Source organism: Anarrhichthys ocellatus, unplaced genomic scaffold (assembly GCF_004355925.1).
Source record: "Anarrhichthys ocellatus isolate YVR2014 unplaced genomic scaffold, GSC_Weel_1.0 scaffold5, whole genome shotgun sequence".
In the NCBI taxonomy this organism is placed as follows: domain Eukaryota; kingdom Metazoa; phylum Chordata; class Actinopteri; order Perciformes; family Anarhichadidae; genus Anarrhichthys; species Anarrhichthys ocellatus.
The window spans coordinates 9,858,168-9,879,738 of record NW_022280035.1 but is presented as its reverse complement, the minus strand read 5'-3'; the positions used below and the strand labels follow the sequence as shown (position 1 = coordinate 9,879,738).

Below are 21,571 nucleotides of genomic sequence, written 5' to 3'. Positions count from 1 at the left end.
GCACCATTACTCATCAGCAGAGCTTAGTAAATATTTGGTTGATTATGCTGCAGCAACGTATTTGCATATTAGCGACAGAAAAAACACCACTGCTGTCATAAGACATCGTCTAATTGTGCTCTATTACCTGAATACTGTGCTCAAACATATATTTCACTTTGCCCACTAGCTACCTACTATGAATATGCACAACACAATTTTCATTGTAATTTGGTAATAAAAAATCCGACAGTGTTTTACAACATAAGGAGTCTGTTGCATTTTACTCTGCATCACCCTTGAAGGAAGCAAGTGCTTCTTTTAGGATCCTGTTGGTGACTGCTAGATATTGTTTTATCTGAAACATAGGTAATAAGTATTACCAATAAGTATTTACCAAATGTATACATTTAGCTTAGGAGAATTTGTCGGCCTGAGACGAGGTGTTGAGGTGAGTCCAGAGAGAAGGGTATCGGGTGAAGCTAACAGGCATCAATAGCTAGAGAACTACTCCATGTCAACCGAAGACTGGCATCCTATTGTTGCTTGGCTGACTTCCAACGATACTTTGTGTGTGTGTGTGTGTGTGTGTGTGTGTGTGTGTGTGTGTGTACTAACATTACAGTAAAAGCAGAGACAGGCCACTGAAAGCAATGACGAAATGGGGAACACCGATGGAGATAAGAAGAAAATAAAAGAGCGCTAACTGCCTCTCGGTCTCTCACAAACACACACGTGCACAAAAACATACACCTTTCTATAAACACATGAGCGCACATTAAACAGGAGAGGACATGATTTAAAATCCAAGAATATATTGCATACATCATAGTAAACTGTATACTGAAATGTTATCATGTATACAAATACAAATACAGTGTAATGGTCTTGTTGTTGTAATAAACTTGCAGCCATGACAACACAGGCCTGAGGCCTCTGAACTTTTCGAACAACAGTGACTTTACAGACAAGGGACTATCTTAAAAATATATCATCATCAGCATTAAGCCAATTGTAATACAGACAGAAAACACATACACATACAGTACATATAATCTTTGATCACATGCTCAACTAGAAATTCAGACATTACACAGGTCTGTGATTTCGAGATTACATCTTATTCCTTAAGCCCAATCAGACGCTTTTCTCCTTTTCCAAAAATTCTATTATTATAGGAAAATGTGTTATAAAAGAAATACTCATGAAACAAACCACCAGAACATTACACCGATGCAGCATAATTGACACTTTCTCCTCCAAAACAAGACGGATCATGGGACATTGTGGCTTGTAATGTCCCCCTTCCTCATAACAGTTCCCTTTATTCAGCAACTATCTTTGGCTTCTTAATTCTCGCTATCAATTTTAGTGTTTTTCATGGTCTCACTGAAAGGCATACTTCCTTAATACGATTTACACTAATTGACAAAAATAATGATGTTTATAAGGAGAGTAAAACAGATGGGATCCACTTTGGATATGTTAAATTGTATTTATGGTCAGGATGCATTTCTATGTTGGACAGCATTGTGGAAAATAACTCTTACAAACAAATGCTAGAATGGAGAGAGGTTGCAACGTCTACATTTTCAATCAAGCTAAACCAGCAAAAATACTGAGCATATATGCATGACAAACATATATTTTACACTGAGATTATGTATGGCAAAGTCAACAATATGCTAAAATCAATTAAGGCACCCCATTATAATACATAGTGTGGAGTCAGTTCATCTGCTAACATTAGTGGAGTATTGTTATCCACGCTACTCATCAAAGAGGATGAATAAATACAATAGCTATTAAGTTTTAAATAAATAAATACAGAAGGGACATACAGTAAACTACAACTATACACAAGTTACTCATTCAAGACACCTACAGGAACATTGTGTTGTTTTGTTAATGTTATTTTTACAATCTTGGTCTTATTTGTGTAGGATTGGCCATCAATCGGATCAGTTACAATTTCACACAGTTATTCTGAAGTTCACAAAAAGGCATTGACCAAATTTTCCAACATAAACGTCTTTTATGGTGTAACATGACCTGTTGCTCACACTTCCTTAACCTGTAAATCATCATAATCAGATAATGTATTAGCTATTCCAGCATTCTTTACCTTTCATTAAGTTTGACTGTTTTGAACCAATAAGACACTATTTTATAGTTGTGATAAAAGTCAATTTCACCACAAATATCAGTGATGATGTGCAAACTGTTATAAGCAAAAGGATTAATGGCCAAGACATTGAAAATAAGACCAAAATAATAAATAAAAACATTATGTTTCTATGCAACTAAAGAAGAGTCCTAAACCTATGTTGACATACAACCCTGAACATGAACATAGCTGAATTTGACAGCTTGTCTGTTGTTTTCAAAGTGTCATTTTCAAATTAGACAGAAAAGAGGTAAGTACAGTACATTCTGGATATCCTTGTAAAACCTTTTTATTTTACAAAGTACAAATATTTTATATCATTGATCCTATTAGACCCTTATTTGAGGGAAATCATTTCATCAGTTCATTTCCTCTATATTCTCATTTCTCTTGAATATTCCTTAGTCTCTAACTCTAAATTGTGTTCAGTTATTTCCCTTTGTCGGTCTGTCAGATGCCGTTGGCTTTATTGAGTGAGGTGTTGCTGCCCTCTTTGGTATCTGTAACAGCCTTCATGGCTTGCTCAACAGCATCTGCCAGGGGCACCTTGTCCTCTGCTTCCGTCTCTCTGTGGTAGAAGTAGTTGAAGTTGGAAACAATGACGGGAACAGGCAAAGCAATGGTCAGCACACCTGCGATGGCACACAAGGTGCCGACCATTTTTCCCCCCGTGGTAATGGGACACATGTCCCCGTAGCCTACAGTTGTCATGGTAACCACAGCCCACCAGAAGCCATCAGGTATGCTAACGAACTGGGTGTTCGGCTCATCTACCTCAGCAAAGTAGATAGCACTGGAGAAGAGTATGACTCCGATGAAGAGGAAGAAGATTAACAAGCCAAGCTCACGCATGCTGGCCTTCAGAGTCTGTCCCAGGATCTGCAGCCCCTTGGAGTGACGTGAGAGTTTGAATATACGAAACACCCTGACCAGACGGATGATACGCAGAATGGCCAAAGACATGTTCTGACCTGAGCTCTCTTGTGGCGTTGAGATCAATTCTGTAATCACGGTAACAAAATAAGGGATTATGGATACAATGTCAATGATGTTCATGATGTTGTTGAAAAATTCCCTTTTGCTAGGACAGACCACAAATCTCACACACAGCTCAAAGAAGAACCACGCAATGCAGGCAGACTCAATGATGAAGAAAGGATCGGAGAAAGTTGTGGGCTTTGCACCAGATGGAGCCACAGAACTGTGAAATCTAGATTGGTTGAAAGGCAGAAATGCTGTGTGCACAATTGGGTCAGAGTCATCTCTGAATTCTGGCAGCGTTTCCATGCAAAAAATAATGATAGATATGACAATAACAAAAACCGACACTAGTGCTACACCTCGGGCTGCATTTGAGCTCTCTGGGTACTCAAACAGCAACCAGAATTGCCTGTACACATCATTATTAGGTAGAGGGATCTCAACATCCTTTATGAATCCTTCATCTTCTCTGAACTGCTCCATGGCCTCGATTCCAAGCTCGTAGAACACAATTTCATCTGCAAACACATCCAGGGGAACGTTAGCCGGACGTCTGATCTTACCCCCTGACTGGTAATAATACAAGATGCCGTCAAAGCTTGGTCGGTTCCGATCAAAGAAGTACTCGTTCCTCATTGGATCAAAGTAGTACATCCTCTTTAAAGGATCACCTAGCAGCGTCTCAGGAAACTGGTCCAAAGTTTTGAGCTGTGTCTCAAAACGAAGACCGGCGATGTTGATGATTACTTTCTGGTCTCCGTCATCCAGCCCTTTTTTATCCGTAAACAGATCCTCGCAGCAATCTTTTGCAAGCCGGCGAAAGATCGTCTCACTCTCCTTAGTGCCCTCACTATTTAGCAGCAATTTCCAGTTTGAGATCATACTGGCGCAGCTACTGTACCCTTGTCTGCTAGGAATTGGCATCTTTGGGGACTGGGGTACTCCTAGTGTCTGTGTGTGTGGAATGGGTATAGAAGAGGTGGATTCCCAAATGCAGGAGGGGACGGGTGTAGAGGAAATCTGAGAGGCTCGCATAAGGTAGTTGCTGCCTGGGCTGCTGTGCTCTGGAGGCAAGTCCACTGTGAGAGCTGTGGTTTCATCAGCGTAGGAGTCCACCTCATCCTCAAAGCTGCCATCAAGATCATCTAGGCTCTCAAAGTCTACCAGGGCCACATCCATGGCTGCAGTTCAGCCAGTGCAAAGCCTTGGTACCCCAGGTTAACGCAATCTCACACACACACACACACACACACACACACACACACACACACACACACACACACACACACACACACAGACAGATGGACAGATGGGAGGCTCAGTCACCAGAATCAGCAGCAGGGTACCAGAGCTCTTCAGCAAAGCACTTACAGTCACAGGAAAAATGTAAACACCTGTAGAGTGAGAGACAGAGAAAGAGAGTCAGTGTGTTTTGTTCAATGGTTAATTGTTTGTTCTGTGTTTATTGTCATCATTCGATAAGTATATGACATTGGACAGCAGATGTTCTATCAAAACTCCTTGTTTCTTAGATACCCATCTCTCCAGAAACCAGCAGAAAGAGAAAAGCGAGGGGGAGAGGGAGACAGAAATGTGGGAAGAAAGAGGAGAACGAGGGTGAGGCAGCTTGAAGATGTAAAGAAAGAAAGAAAATGGAGATTATAAAATAATAATCAATCCTTTTGAAAGAAAGACAAACTTCTTGTTACTTTTTTATGTTATGGTGTTTTATCAACACACTGTGATGAGTCATGTAACTGTGAAACACGAAGACAACAAACATAAAACAAGACTAGCTAATGGAGGGCTTATTTGTTACATGCTTGAATATCTTTGAATATCCACACACATTATTTCTCTATCTCACACATAGACATAATCGCAAACATAACACTCAAAGGGAATCAAGGTACGCGACCTGTAATAACCCAGGCTGTAGAAGGAGAGAGCATCTCAGGGTAACTGGGGCTGCGCATACATTAGTGCATAATTAACTGGCTGTTCAGTGATAGCTCGGGCCAAGCTTCCCCATGACACCAGGGGTCACATTTACACTGCAATATGACACATTACTTCTTCTGGAAATACACTCTGCTCCTATTGTGCCATGCATGTGTATCTGGATTTAAACTGACCCGAGCTAGTGTGACTTTTCATCAGCAAGAAGATTACATTTATCAGTAAGCTGCTCTTTGAGGTGTGCATCAATTAGTGTGATTGCATTTGTCTAAATGTGTGTGTGTCTGTGCAGTGCATATATTGTACATGTGTGATTGTGTGTGACTGAATGCTGACGCCTAATACAGATGTCTAATTAAAAACCAGTGCCATCTAAAACCAGTGCCAGTGATAGCAATACTCTGGGAAAAAGAAGGGGGGGGAGATGGGCCGGCTGAGTGGATAAAGAGCATGACATGAAAATTGTTGGGAAGAAGGATGTGGGTGGAAGGATTGGGGATTGGGCGGGATGAGGACAGAATGCAAGACAAGGAAAGGAAAGTGACAATGAGAGAGAGTGGGAGTTGATAGGTGGGTGGATAGACAGGATGATGAGAGAGCAACCCTGACAAGGAAAGAGGGGCAGTTTATCAAGAGCAGACGAAACAAACGACAATGAGGGGTAAAAGACACAAAATCTGTGATGGATTGTGCACACAGGAAGAGGGCTCACTCAAAATGAGTAAAGACGTCCAGTAGGATTGCACCTATGATACAATTACATGATGAAAGCCATGTAAAATGTTAAATCAAATCAACACCACAAGCATAACTTTCTCATGATTCTAAAATAGAAGTTGCACAAGAAGACACTTGCTCTTAGATCAATACCTGGAAATTAGCCAATGATATTGCACTGCTCGACCAATTCCTCATGTTTTTCCAATAATTCAATATGCCGAACGAACTGCCGACCCTTAGATGTCTGTCTCAGAAAGTAACGGAAAGACGTATGATTGCTGTGACTCACCAAAATAACAAAAGGTTTCCAGAACAGTTCAAGATGGTTGCACAGATTGCGGTATTTAGCTTTATTTACAGCTGTGCCACAGCTCTTTTGAAAGTTGTATGTTTAGGTTAAGATTCTGCCTTCTTCTAAAAACAGAGTGAAATCTGACTCAAGACATGTGAAATGAGATAAAAGCTGCAATGCCAAGCTGCTCCCTTTTCTGTTAAAAGAAGAAACGTAATGGGAACTTAACTGCCTAAACAAGCTCAACATTGCCCCACTGCAATAAGACTTTACAATAAATCACCTCTGGCCAAATCAATCACACAACTATAACACCGTTACACTGTTGTTTGCTTGTTTGGTTAAATCTTTGCACTATTGTTTAGTTAGTTAATTTAATATTGTTCTATTTTATTGTATATATTATGCATTTTTATATTTAATATTTCCCCTTGCGGGATTAATAAAGTAACTATCTATCTATCTATCTATCTATCTATCTATCTCTAGACAGAATAATAAGCAAGCAGCACACACCTTACCTTCCTGAGCAAGAAGTCTACTGACCATGTGTGTGTACAATATGCTGAAAAAAGCAAAAACGGGAGAGGGAGAAAAAAGGTTGTTGACAAGTTCTGCCACTGTGGTAGCTTTCTGCTTCTTCCTCAATTGACATCAGAAAGACTGACTTATAACAGACTACATTGGGTAACCTTATGCTGGACTAGAAACTAGAGCTGTGGCCAAGGCTACACGCACACACACACACACAACACACATGCAAACAAGCATGGACACAGGTCACAGAAAAACAATGAAAAGAAGCAGAAAGAAATCTGTCAATATTGTGCCATTTATATTTTTGTATGCAAGTGTGTGTCTGTGGTTGTGTGTATATGTACCTGTATATATAATAATAATACATTTTATTTGTATAGCGCTTTAAAAGGCACTCAAAGACATTTTACATGGTAAAAACAGAAACAATAAAAGCAATTATAATAAGAACAAAATAGATGACGTCATAACAGTAAGATATATATATATATATATATGTATATATATGTGTGTGTGTGTGTGTCTGACATGTGTGCCATAAGCCATCTCTCAGTGATCTGTGCTCAAGGCCTTCTAGAGTGGAATGGAGCGATTAGATCCTCAAATCTCTCCATGCTTGACTAACTCACCCTACACACACACACACACATTCCTGTACTTCTATCTTTGTGAGGACACTCATTGCCATAATGCTTTCCCGACCCCCTTACCCTAACCTTAACTATCACAACTAAATGCCTATCCCCAACCCTTAACATACCATACGTTGACCTTTACCCTAACCGTAACCTAAGTCTAGTAAGTCTGACAAGGGTCAGTGTGATACCGTCCATAATTAGAGCAGGAAAAAAGGAGGAAAAGGACTTTCTCAGTGTTCTTTCTGTCATACTCTCTTCAAAATCATTGTATTATATTATGATTCCATGTATTTGTATGTTAATTGATGGCAGTATACCTGCATATCTGCAAATGCTTAAGCAAACAAAAGAAAAATCTGCACAAAAACAATGTAATCAATGTGGACACAATATAAAATTAATCTAGATGTTGTGCATTGAATGAAAACACATGAGAGACTTTTTTCTAGAGTACATGACACATGCTGTACATTTATTCATTATTAAAATGATCCATATTAGCAAAAACTATTCTATTTAGATCAATTGAATGGATTCTTAAACATAAAAACACAAACTCTTCCAACCGTAATGAGGTTAAAATGTATATGCATTTTAACATTGCATAACCACAATCAAATGTTGTGATTTTAACACCATGGCATTTAAAATGAACCTACTTCCATTTGATTAATGACAACATTAAACCACATTTTAAAAGGCAGGCTGTCTGAAGTTCTGTGCTGAAGTCTTGAATTACATTAATTTAACAGATCAGTGGGCAAGGAAGTGATTTGTGGTTTAACAGGGTTTATAACTCAAAAGAATGAAAAATAAAAATCTGAATAAATAAGAATAAAACAATTAATGAAGAGATATTTAAGATATAATATATGTGGACATACACAGTATATCATATACTATAATACATTTGCATATACATAGAAAAAGATACTTGTAGCTCTGCTGTGAGGACAAATGCTTCTAAGGAGGCATTGTGACCTTGACTTGTGTTAGGAAAGCGTATAACAGAATAACAGAGGTGTCGTATGGGGCCCCTGCCAACCCATGTGGTCCTATTCTTGCCATGCTATTTATATACGGGGAATTATAGTGGGAGCAACCCATGAGATAACAACTCTTAATACACGTGCACACAAATACAGGCATGCACTTCACATAGTTAGTAGAAAGAAAATACATGTGGGACAGTATGGGAGTCTATCGGAAATAGGTTCTTTTCATGCTGAGCTGAGCAACTGTGCATTTCAGTAAGCTGAGCGCAGTGACTTTACCACATGTGTAAACATGAGCAGATGTTCAGGCAGATCTAGCTTAACTACAATCCTTTGCTATAGCTGGTCGGCAAGAGAAGCATGTGGAGAAGAGATTTAAATCTTACAAATTAAAATGATGATGATAATAATAATAATAACAATAACAACAACAACAATAACAATGGTACTACAAATAATAATTGGAATAATTGTATAACATTTACTTAAAATGAACCTTTTCCAACCTACGATTTGCTATATAAACCATTGTAACACCAATGTCACTGTCTTAAGATGCGTCATGCACACTCGTTGTCTCCACATTACACACACACTGCTTCTCTCCGACTGAGCGGATTAAAGTCATATCCTCTCCATAAAGAGATAACAAACAACATGTCCATGTCGTTAGTTGACTTTAAAGCTCTTTGTTGACTGAGTAGGAACGAGACTGCGGACTTCAGAGCTTTTAAAGCATAAAAGGTTTAAGAGGCAAAGAGGTCAAGCCTGATCCATGTAAAGTTTATTACAGCCATTACGCCTCCCGAACCCTCAGCTCTGACAGTAGCTGGAAGGTGGGTTTTCACGTGTGTTTTTCTCTTTGTGTGTGTGTGTGTGTGTGTGTGTGTGTGTGTGTGTGTGTGTGTGTGTGTGTGTGTGTTTGTGTGTCCAAAGTAATTCCACTCAGGCTTGAGGTTTCAGAGGCTTCATTAAATTTTCAAGTGATCTTTTGCTTGCTGCTGATCCTGGGGAAAGTCCTAACATTTTGATCTCAATGGATCTCAGGTCTGCCTTTGTCATCAGTTGTGAGTCACCTGGAAAGATTGGTGCAAATTTGCCTAATATTTCTCTATGGACACTTTTATCCCAGTTACTTATCTAGTGTAAGTTATATGACAATGCACTGATACATAATATTACGCTAAACTATATACTACATAGACTATATACCTAAACTGTGATGCAAATTTGCTTAAAGCTTCCACTGATGAAGCCGTTTCAATTTAGCATGTGTCCTGTTTAACAAATAGTCCAAATTCCAACACACTTTACGAAATAATATTCATTATTACAAGAATACATCTGCAGTGTGCCAGATGTTTGCAGCTGAGCCCAGTTGGTGATTTTGTTAAGTGCGCTAGCACAAGTGTAAAAGCATTAGGGTTAACTTTTCATTCTGTCAAAAGAACTACAGGGGGCCTTCTCTCCTCCAGGTAAAGTAAATACAGTATGGTTGACATTGTATGCTGGACTTTCTGTTATGTCCCTGTGTTGTGGTGGGGGGTCTCTGGCTGTGTGAGGGCATTGGTTGGTAGAGCTAGTATTTTTGGACCCTGGAGTTTTTTACCCTATTAAGCAGATTAATGCAGGCTGGGTAGCTCAGTGCTATAAGCCGAGGGATCTCTTCTGTCAGATCAACACAGATACTAGCGAGCCATCACAGATAGGCACACATACACAAATAACACACACACACACACACACATAGGGAAACATAAGGCTGCCCGAGTCACATATTTATACCTCAATTCTCCATATTTCTATATCTGTCAGACAGAACATATAGAGCAATATGTTCACTTTTAACACCTTACAACTGGTATGTCATCAGAATTTATGTGTAGAAACGAAAGTGTATTTCAGGTACGCTTAAAAGAATACTCCACGATTTAGCATTACACTCTATAACATTGTTAGACTCAAAACAGACAAAAAACCCAACAGAATACAGGATAAAATCTGATGCATCAGTTGGGTTGGAGATTTCGGTGCGTTATGCTAGTAGCAGCTAATGTAGCTCAAAATGCTAGCCTCGAGAAGAGATAAGAAGCGGGCTACAGAAGTCCAGTACGATCACTTCTTTTTAACTCCACGCCCCCAATGTTTTTTATTTTCAAACTTCAACTCCAGACTAAACACAATTACACACTTAGAAATCACAAGCGCTATAGCAAAGAGTACACTGTGAATGAAAACCATGCGAAGCAATGATGACACATTAATGTGTTCAAAATTTCAAAATGTGAATGTGTGATTAAGTGCACACTGAAGTAGACAAAAGCAATTATTTTTATTTCCAGATGATGACTTTTGAGGATGATTGGTTTTTGGAACATTAATTACTGTACCTACCTATCATTGGTGTTATTAAGCTTTGGTATATTTCATACTGGTAGAATAAAGTATATAGGAATTATTAAACATCATTGTCACTCCAGTAGTTAATTAATTATAAATTATTCAGTAATGCTCTTGACATTATTGTCAATGTATAAAATTGTACTTACTCATTCATAGCCCCCTTGCTGCCACATGATCATTTTATTTCCCAATGCTGTGACACATAAGTGTGATGTGAAAACCAAGAATTGTATATTCATTTAATACAGAAGATTATTCCAGAAGTCCAAACTGCAGCTTGATTGCAATCCACAGCCTGGTCCAGCCCAGAGTGACTGTTAAGTATCACACATCCAGAGAGTGGAAGTTAAAACTGTTCACCAATACATCATTTTGAATGCACACACAGAGACAGCTGACAAACTGCTTGAAAACATTTAAATAACATTTTGCCCATATGTCTGTCTGGGGCAGATTTGTGGTCTACGTGCAGTCTCCACGAGGCATTCATACGAAGTAAGCTGCTGATGCTGACATGGGTGTGTCTGCAGGCTCCAGGCCAAGTCCCAGCGCACAGCAGCTGGGACCAAAATCCTCCCTTGGCCTTTGAGACAGACAGACAGACAGACAGACAGACAGACAGACACACACCCGCACACACACACACACACACACACACACACACACACACACACACATACACACACAGACACACACAAAATCACTTCCTTCCTGATAAATACAAAACTTCCTGCGGAGCATCCAAAAACAGAACATTGTAGGCCTACTTTTGACAAAGACAAGACTGGAGGAAATTATACAGGCTAACCAACAGGTGCAAACTACGGTCATTCATTCAATCAGAGGAATAAATCAACAGTTTATGACAAGACCATTCACTTCAATTGCAAAAACATCCGCAACAAACCTGGAACAAAGCTTGTGACTGTATTTCAGATCTAGAGTACATGCCTTTCAATCAGAAGAAGTAAACATAAATCCATAAATCCATCTAATAGTGCTGGAGTTATCAGACAGACAGCATACTGCCTACTGCTCTGGTTTCAGAAAAAAATACATATTATGTCTGAGGTAAGAAGACATTTACCATATGCCAACTGCAATATAGTTATATTGTTTCTTGTTACTCCTAGATATGGACAAACAATGAACGCTGCTAATTGTTTGAGTATGGAAACATAAAAACATGTCAGCTCTTGTTATTTGACGGGGCTTCCTCAATTACTGGCACAGAGATTGATGTGCCAGCATGGGTCTGTATTCCTCTGTCACTTCTGTTGAATCAGCAATGTTGTGCTGCGTCTGCCTGCATCTCACTCATTTCTTCTCAAACATTCATATAAGGTCTCTTCATGTTACTTAACATCTTCATCGAACTCTTTTTGACCTTTGCCTATCATCATGATGTAACATAAAACCAAAATGTTAAATGTCATTCCGATTTACCTCAAAAGCAGTAAAACACACGCACACACACACACACACACACACACACACGCACACACACACACACACACACACTCACACTCACACACACACAAAAATGGACCAAACATAATGTGCTTTTCCTGTAAAGACCTGTTTCACTAAGTCTCAACACCAAGAAAAACTCCTTTGCCATAAAAGGTTTCTTATTTCTTAAAAAAAACTTTTGGGTTACGCAGGTGTTAATTAATCACAGAATGGAGTGTGTGAGCTATGACAGGTGGGAGAAAGATAGAGAGTCAGTGAAGATTTGAGGGGTTTTGTAAAAAATGAGATACTAACTTCAGAAAGTTTGGTTGGAGATAAATAACATTTGTGACTTTGATCAAAGAGGGTTTGGAGAAATGGATGCATGCATCCATGCAGAGGTAAAACTCTAAACACTACAACACTTGTAAGATATAGAAAAACATTATAGTTTGGTGTTACATGAAACCCTGAACCAGACAGAGAAATAAAACACATTACATAAAATCTTTCGTCAAACTGTGATTGACTATAAAAAATGACTATATAGATATATACTGTATGTCAGTGTTTTTGACACGCATACAAGCAACAGCGCTTTGCAGATCAAGGTTTTACATGAAACATGATGCACCCATTAAACACTATATCTATTTAAAGCTATAACACCAGGCCTGTTTCCAGTCTAAGAAAAAACCAAGCCACGGTCCTAGCTTTCCTCAATTCTGAACATATTTGAAAACAATTGAGATGGAAAAGAGGAAAACGAATGCACCATCACAGATGCCGTAAAATAGTTCTGAAGTAATATGTACAAGCTAAGTATCTGACTCTGTAATGTAAGGAATGATGGACGTAACAAACATCCAAATGAGAAGAATATATGTATCCAGATATATGGGAGAATTATCTTAAGGATAAGCCATGCGCCATTTCTCTCTGTTAGCAGGAATGTATTTTTTAAATGTTTTCAATTTCTTAAGAAAGGAAGAGGTCAGAAAAAGAAGTGGCCTAAGCTGTGATTTCTCTGTTGTTCCAGCGGCAGACATGAGCACCGCGCATGCAGCGCGACTGTGCAACAGCTGGTTGAATAGAAAAAAAGAAAAAAAACGCTGGATCACACAGGAGTCTGTAGCACTTGTTGTAACAGACTGTTGGAGGAGAGCGAAGCGGCCTACCTTCAGTGCGATCCTACAAACTTCCGGGCGTTGTTGGAGAAAGTTTGGCGCTCCGGGCCATGCCGGACTCATGGTTAGCGCGCACTGGAGCGACTGACCACAACGCGCGTCCAGTCACCCCCGGGCTGACCGCACCGACAGCACGCACGGCGGAGGTGTCCCGGCCAATCACCCTGGGGCCAGATGTGAGAGTTGTATAACAGCAGCATGATTATGTTTAATTTGGCCAATTCCCCGCTTGCAAAATCCCTGTTCTCTTCCGAGTTCTCCGACCAAAGCTGTGTCGCTTTATCTCGAGGGGGGGGAGAGAGAGAGAGAGAGAGAGAGAGAGAGAGAGAGAGAGAGACTAAGGAGATTTAAAAGGCTTGTTTCCTAACCTCTGCCTGGCTATCCCTTATGCTCTCTTGACCACCATCAGACTTTCTCTCCTCATTTCTAATCAATACTGTGGCAAGGAGCTAATTATTTTTTTACTAAATGTCTTTAAATTATAGGTTCACAAGTTGTGTTTCCACATATGCAGCACTACTCCCCACGACCCGTTTCCCTTTAAAAGAGTTGAGTTGTAGTTGTTTTGAGATGGCCCTGAAAAACATGTGAACCAATACTTTGGTTTTTAGTCCTGCATTCCATAAAGACATTTTACTGTTTTGCAATTCCACTTTGTTATCTATTGCATGTCCATTTATAAGTACATATATTGTATTTCACCTGGGCTGTGCATATCAAAAGGGAAACTCTCCATGGTTAAATAAGAGGGATTCACTGCATTACTGTCATACATTTCCCGTCATCACTGTTTAAATAGATGTATCTGACTCAGATGCTTCCACTGGCTGACCCCAGGACCTGTGAGCAGCCTCACGCTGGGGAGGGGATGCCACTGTCTGGCTCCTTTCTGACTGAACATTGATTGGGACAGAGTTGAGTAGCATGCACAGTATGGATAGGCTTCCCTCTGCAGGCTTCTGGTGGCACTGCACTTTGTTTACTTTTCAGGCCTTAGTTCTTAAATTTAAGTTTTTGGTTTGATTTGATTTGGTTTGCATTTGTTTAAAAATGTGACCTGTCTAAAGTCAGTTTCAAGGATGCACTATTTCCCCCAATAACGGTTGATTATAGTGTATCACATCTAATTGTTTTCAAAGCAATGTCCCCTATAGCTCCTTTAAAAAAATGCAGCTGTTTCCCCGAGGCATACCGAGTCGTTGGTGTTTTTACAGTAAAATGGACATGGTTCTGCAGTTTGAAGTGCATAGCCACATATCAGTTATGTAACAAATATATCAAAACTGCTCAAATCTGAAATAAAGAGAACTGGTTCCATATTTATGTCTGTATTGTTGCCACCACTCGATAAGCATCAAATATGTTCTTTTGTTATTCTTAATGTTCTCTTATATATCCTTTAGTCTAAAGAATATTTTTTTTAAATCTATAAATATTGGGCTACACTCTCAAATTTATTTGGCCCCATCCTTCAGGCATGTGTTCTTGATTTTTCAAGTCCCTTATTTAGGGACGAGATGTATCTCACTGTTTCTCAGACACACAAGTCAGGATAATTCTGCCTGTTTGTGTGTGTTTCCACCATCCTAATTCATATTCATGAGTAGAGCTGTCTTCTTCCATGAAGCCTAGACTACATGTCTCAACAGACTCTCTTGGTCTTATCTCATTCACTCACAATTCTCTGATTATTTTATATTCCTCCAAAAGTTGTTACTGCCAACACCCTTTGTGCTCCGTTTTCCCATTTGTGTCCCGGGAATAGGCCAAAGAGCAGCGGTAGCCAATTACAAAGATAAAGTGGACGACGGGAAAGAGGAAAGATCTGTTGAATCTGAAAAGTCTGTTAAATTAGGGTTGCGGTTTTTTCTTTTGGTGTCGTGTCAGCTAGTTATTTTTTTTATTTATCTCCAGGAGAACAAATAGCCTACATTTTAATCATATTTTGCATTGATCCAGTACCCACCATCTTTATTGAGCCTTATCCTTGATGACGTTTCACGCTTCCTCTCCTATGTTTAATGCTTATAAGTGAAGAGTGATAATGCAGGTGGGTGGTGAAACGTCTGGGTTACTCTCTATCCATATCACAGATTTTCCTACTAGCAATGAAGGATACTGTAATGCTAAATGTATATGAAAAAAGAGCTATCTTCTTGTTGGGTTGGGTGTTTCAACACAGGAGACCAAACAAATGGAGAGACAGTCAATTGAGTTTGAGATACATCTACTATAAGTCACTGCTAATGCTCTCCAATCATCAACCCATTAAGTAATCCACTTCTGATGCATTCTTGATCAATACACTAAGAGGCACGAAAAACAAAAACAAAGACCTGATTAGTGTGTGCGTGTGTGTGTGTGTGTGTGTGTGTGTGTGTGTGTGTGTGTGTGTGTGTGTGTGTCTCCACTGTGGCCACATCTGCAAATCTGTGTTTTACAGTGTTCTTGCAGGTACAAGATAATTCATACAACAAAGCAAAGTTAAACTTCAGACATAGGAGAGTAAGAACGCACCAAAGGAGGAAAGAAATACCAAAAGAGATCAAAGATCGAGGGATAAAACAGAAAAGGAAAATGGAGACCAGGAGGGATTGTAGAACGTGGTTTTTGAGTTCATTCATTATTTATGCGGTAGGGATATTTTAAGCCCCCATATCATGTCTCTGAGTAATGAGTCTGTCGAGGTACAGAAAGGAGAGGAAGTGGGTATCATTTGTATGTTTCTTCACTGTGGTGATAATTATTGCACTTTGCCCAAAACAAACAGACAGATTTGTTTGTGGTAGTGGTGTGTCCAGGTTGTTAATGGCTTATTTTCTGTTGCAGAGCTGCTCACCTTTTTTTTACTGTAATGAAACAAGAAAAGTAGAACTGAAACCACTTTCTTTTTTCCCCACAAAACATTTAAACAAAACAAAAAAATATTTATTTTCTTTTGTTTCCTTACTTATAGATATGTTTAGTGTAGTTTGACACAAACATTTACAGTAAAATGTGAAAAAATTAATTGGGTGAATTTGGTAAAAACACACACACACACACACCCACCCACACACACACACACACACACACACACACACACACACACACACACACACACACACACACACACACACAGTATTCAAAGGTGTGCTGCACAGCTTACCAGTAATGCACATAGAGAGAGTAAAGGATCTAAGTTTAGTATACTCAGACAATTGCAGGCCTGCTCATGGACACTAGGGGGAAGATTAAAGAACAGGAAGGGAATTAGTGGAGTATGTGTGTATGTATGTGTGAGTTACTGGTGAAATGATGTGGGCCATAAAGACAAAAAGTGAATGACAAACTTCGCACAGCAGGCAACTTTAAAGGAAACCCTTCATCCTCTGACCACTCAGTCAATAGAAATGTATTTGTAGCTGAATGATGAGGGCATGTGATATGCCTTTTGCTCACTGTTTTAATTGATACCCTTTAGTTGAGTGGATGTCTCTGTCCTTTAAACATACATACCTTCTTCTCAAAACATTATTAGTTATGTAGTTAATGTCATCTGAAGAAAAAAAACAGATTATTGTTATTTTATAAAAGGTCTGCGGGGACTCCTGTTGGTAGGTCAGGGTTAGGTCACTGCCGTGCTTGGTAAACTAGGCTATCTTGTTAATCCTCTCCACATGTTACCCTATGCCTTGTGGTTGTTTTGCCTCCACATGCTTAACTTTGTTGCCGGCTGAGATAAAGACAGATACAGTACAGTAAATAAACAGCACGTTGGGAAATAAAGATATCAGTAGATTTCCTTTTGGTTTATAGGAAAAGCCTCCTTCTCATTATGTCAAATATGGATGTATTTATGATTTGTCATCCATATATACTGGACTATCTGCAAATCAACTGCAGAAATAAGGATTTATATGCCATATGTATTATTTACAAAAATTGTCTTGAAATTCCTCGCTCTATTTTATGTGGTTTATGTGAACATCTTCTAATAATATGAGAGATGTCACTATGTTAAACACAGCTCTTAAAATCAACTCACTGTAAACAGCTATTCCATACCATAAATACATCTTATCAGCTAAGATAACATTGAAGACCCTTGCCGCGCTGTGTTTGGCTGTAAGTAAAGGTATATGATGAAGAGCAGACTACAGAATGTAGGCCAAACTCATGAATCAATTCAGCTCATTAAACACATTGACAAGCTGAAAATCCCCAGTGTTGTCCTTCTTTTCTCATACGTCCACCCAATGTCTGACCTAACTCCCACTCCAGCTCCTCTATTACGCACTCCCTATTTCAACCATGCATCATCCCTTCATTTGATGTATTTTGTTCAACAAAAACTACTGATCCAACAAAAAAAGCTGGTCCTCCACACTTAAAATGACTATAAACAAAGCAATATACACAGTTCTTTTGGCTGTTTAACTATCCAAAGCAAGAAGGAGATATCCCCTTTAAACATAAGGGAAACATGCTGTGTCTGCTATTAATAGAGGAGGTTACTATAACGGGCTTCCACTGTTGGTACAGGAGTGATAAAAACGGTTTCCCCTCCTCCACACACACACACAGACGTACGTACAAATATGCACATAGTACGTACACAGGTTTCCCCTATGGAACCTGGTGTGCTATAAAGGAAGCTAAGGTTGACAGGCTATCAACTGGGCTGTGTATTAGGTTGTAAATCAGCTAATTTTGCTATGAAAAAATATTCACAGCATGTGAGGCAATCACTTGGTCTGTTGGGTATATCCCTAAAGCATACAAAGACAAATGCTCTTGTGTCCATCAAAATGAAAGAAACTGGGCAGTCAAACAAATTGGTAACACATTATTTTGATAATTTTCTCCTGGCTACTTTAAATCATTAAATAAATGTTGCAGACAAAAGTAAAAGCGCAAGTCAGGACAAAAACAGGGAACAACCTGAATTGCATTGTAAGACGGGATGTGTGATATTGTTGCAGGATGCAGGAATAGTGGCTGTCTGGCTGGCTTAAAGAAAACTTGAGCCAAGCTTCTGTTTAATACGTAGATAATCAAACAGCAATCAGTGGATCAATACCCATCAGTTAGCTGGAAGGATGCCTGTATACTGTCCTTAGCTGACATACCGGAACCCAGCCAACTGAGGTGTACCAGAGGGAGCATTATACTCCTAATATATGTCTGAGAGGAGCATCACATCACCCACTGTGCATTACTTTGGTGCTTAGTGCTGGTGGAGAGGCAGAGATGGAGAGAGATGAGCACAAGAGAAAATGTGTGGGAAAGGAAATCTGAGAGGGTCAAATAATAGAGAGTGTAAGTGAGATCAAATTCACGCAGCAGCGATATAAGCGCAAGGAAAAGACAATGAGGGGAGAGATAAACATTTTCATCTCCTGGGGAAGTGTAAAACTCTATGAAATGGCACTGATACAGAGTTTGTTTGTACTTGTCCCACTCTACGTTGAACCAGGAGTCAAGAGCGTTTTGCTCTCCTCTCTCTTCCTCAGGTTCACCGTTGCTGGTTTTATAAACAGAAGCTTACGCAGAGCATACGGTTCACTTAAGGAGAGAAGTGGGACATAAAAACTATTGAGGGAAGGGTCGATAGTCAATTAAAATATTACTTCTTTAATGGACACAAGAGCGGCCGCTCCAGTGACGCAATCATCAATTTAAATTGTATATGGTACCTTGTTGTGTATACTCATGCTCCGTGATGTAGTTAGTTCAGAGACTGACATTAGCTTTTTACATCTGGCCATTGCATTCATGCTTAAAAATCATAAAAGTGATGTTCATTTGTAAGATCATCTTGCTACACAAAACTTGTTCGTATTCCAAAATCCAATGAAAGAAACCCATCGACTTTTTGTCGAGGGAACCAGTGGGAAGCTATCTTCCGGGGTTGGCCTACAAAAATACATCAGCCCCTATTTAGCTGTAAGAGCACCGAGGAAGAATTAGATATGATACAAAACTGTATGCTTCAGGGACTTTGCCATGTTTTGGATGTCATGAAAACAGTCACTGATTTAAAGTTTGAGGAATCATCTTCTGCTTAATTATGGAATGTCAGACATACAAAGAATATAGTAATGGTGAAAAACATAAAAGACAAAAATCTGCTGGTTTGGGCTAACATGATAATATATCATTATGAGACAAACTGATCTGAGTCCATTATTAATGTAGAATTGCAAATTTGTTTATCTTTTTCCCTTAATCTTCACAAATGGTTCTTTAGATCACATAAGAAAGACACAACAGTAGCTTGAGGTTATAATCAAGATGTTATTATTGATATTATGATATTCACAGTAGGTTTATAATTTGCAACTATATTAAATGATGCCAGTAATTCTCTATCAATATTCTCTATGAATCAGTTTTCACTGAAGGTCCTCGTGAAGGGCATGACAAATGTTCAGATCCATGTTTCCTTTATGCAATAATGGACGGTTTGCTTCATGGTTCAGTCTTTTTCCTAACAAGAAAAAACACAGACCGTATACTGAAAGCTGAGTAGAGGCTGCAAAAGCTAAAGACAGCTAGTGAAGAAGCTGAGGGTTATCTAAATCTCATACACACAATATTTGTGTCAAATAGCAAAGTGGCAAAGAGTTGAAGAAGGTAGAGGAAATAAAGTAAGAGGAGCTGGTTGTCTGGGGGTAAATATGTATTAAGACATTACAGACAGAATCTATTTGACCAAGGCCTGCGTGTGTATTCTAGTCAAACCTCAGTCCCTGCTCCGAGTGAGCTGATAATAACAGTCAAATAGAAAAACATATAGAAAAAAACAAACAACAGTTCATTTATACGGTGTCTGATGACACAAATAAGTTAAAGTTCTCATAGAAATCATATTTCCTATTCATTCCTTAATCCCTCCTTAGTCCTTGGAGCATATTCAACCTAAGAGATAATTCACTTACATACAACTTAAGTTTCTTGGATTAATTCAGCCAGCATACACTTTGACTCCCCGCTACACAGGAATCTGTACAAGCTTGTTTTAAAGTTGAAGCTTTAGGCATTTCAAGACATCATTGAAAGCAGCTGTAACTCTTAGATACATTGTTTACATGGCTACGTCTGTTCACCACCAATAGTGGGTTTGAGACCATTCACTTTGTGGCCTTGAAGTTCAATAGGTGTCTGTCCTGACAGCAAAACATGACCATCACAGGCAGTGTGTGTCCTCTTGTATGTGGAGTACAGCAATGACGCAGCAAAGATGTGTTTTCCTTGGTTAAGATGATGCTGACTGTTGGTTTCTTCAAAAGAACGTTTTCAGTCTCGACAGAGATTCACTTCAATAGTCCAGGCGAAGCTTTCAAGCCACATAAAGTCACATAGGTGTTCCAGTACAGAAAAACAGTTTTAAAGAATACAAGTACACATCAGATCAGACAGAAAAAGAGGGTGTGGGCAGAGTTTATCATTCTTTCATTATCGTATTTTCCTTCCCAACCTTTCCTCTCCCTCCTGCAATCCCCAGTACTCGGCTGATACTGCAGCTTATCTCATAAGTCAACACATGCTCATAGATCTCATCTCTAGTGAGTGTAGCAGGACATTCCTTCCTCTTTGTTTAATGTACTACGTGCATGTGTTGAAGATATGCACAGGCTGTAATCAGTGTGCTTAGATCGAGTAGAATATATAGACCTGGAGTCAAGAAAACCAGTGTCTTAGATAAGTGCTAATCTCTGAGTCTAAAAGCTCTCTATTTCTCACAATCTCTTTGTCTCTTTTATTTTCTCTGTCACTCACACACGCACACGCACACACACACACACACACACACACACACAACACTGCACACTGAGCGTGATGGGCCTATATATCAGAGATAAGCGCACTCAGACAGTCCCTTGGAGCATTATGATGCACTTGGCAGGGCAAAAACTCTGCCCGACTGACTGTTTGAATCTGTGCTTCCACTGGGCTGGCAGCAGATACAGTAGTAGCTGCTGTTGTGCTTTCACTATAAGACACAGTTACTGGGTTGTGACTGCAACTGACTATAAAGACGTTAAAACTTAAGCTAGCGTTAGTTAACCTCTGAAATGTTGATCAAACGTTTAGCTATCCCTGTTGTGGAGTCTGGCGTGTGGATTTGGACTCTCCTTCCCTCTCAAACCGTCCCTGTTTTCTCTCATGTTGAACCTGTTGTTACTTTCTCCATACATTCGTGAGAGTTAAATCTTTCCGTGGACACGCAACCCTCTCTAGGTAACTAATTCACATAGATTGGGACTCAATAATAT

General features: G+C 39.3%; 1 protein-coding gene across 1 annotated transcript; it reads right to left on the bottom strand.

Moving 5' to 3' along the window:
* Window positions 1-204: 204 nt before the first annotated feature.
* On the bottom strand, window positions 205-4,391 carry kcna10a (potassium voltage-gated channel, shaker-related subfamily, member 10a). The gene has a single exon (XM_031844458.1). The coding sequence runs from the start codon at window positions 4,304-4,306 to the stop codon at window positions 2,597-2,599; it is 1,710 nt and encodes a 569-aa protein (XP_031700318.1). The 5' UTR covers window positions 4,307-4,391; the 3' UTR covers window positions 205-2,596.
* Window positions 4,392-21,571: the final 17,180 nt, after the last annotated feature.

What these genes read in the sequence shown, in the direction of transcription:
- kcna10a (XM_031844458.1), bottom strand. Translation starts at nt 4,306, where the DNA reads ATGGATGTGGCCCTGGTAGACTTTGAGAGCCTAGATGATCTTGATGGC.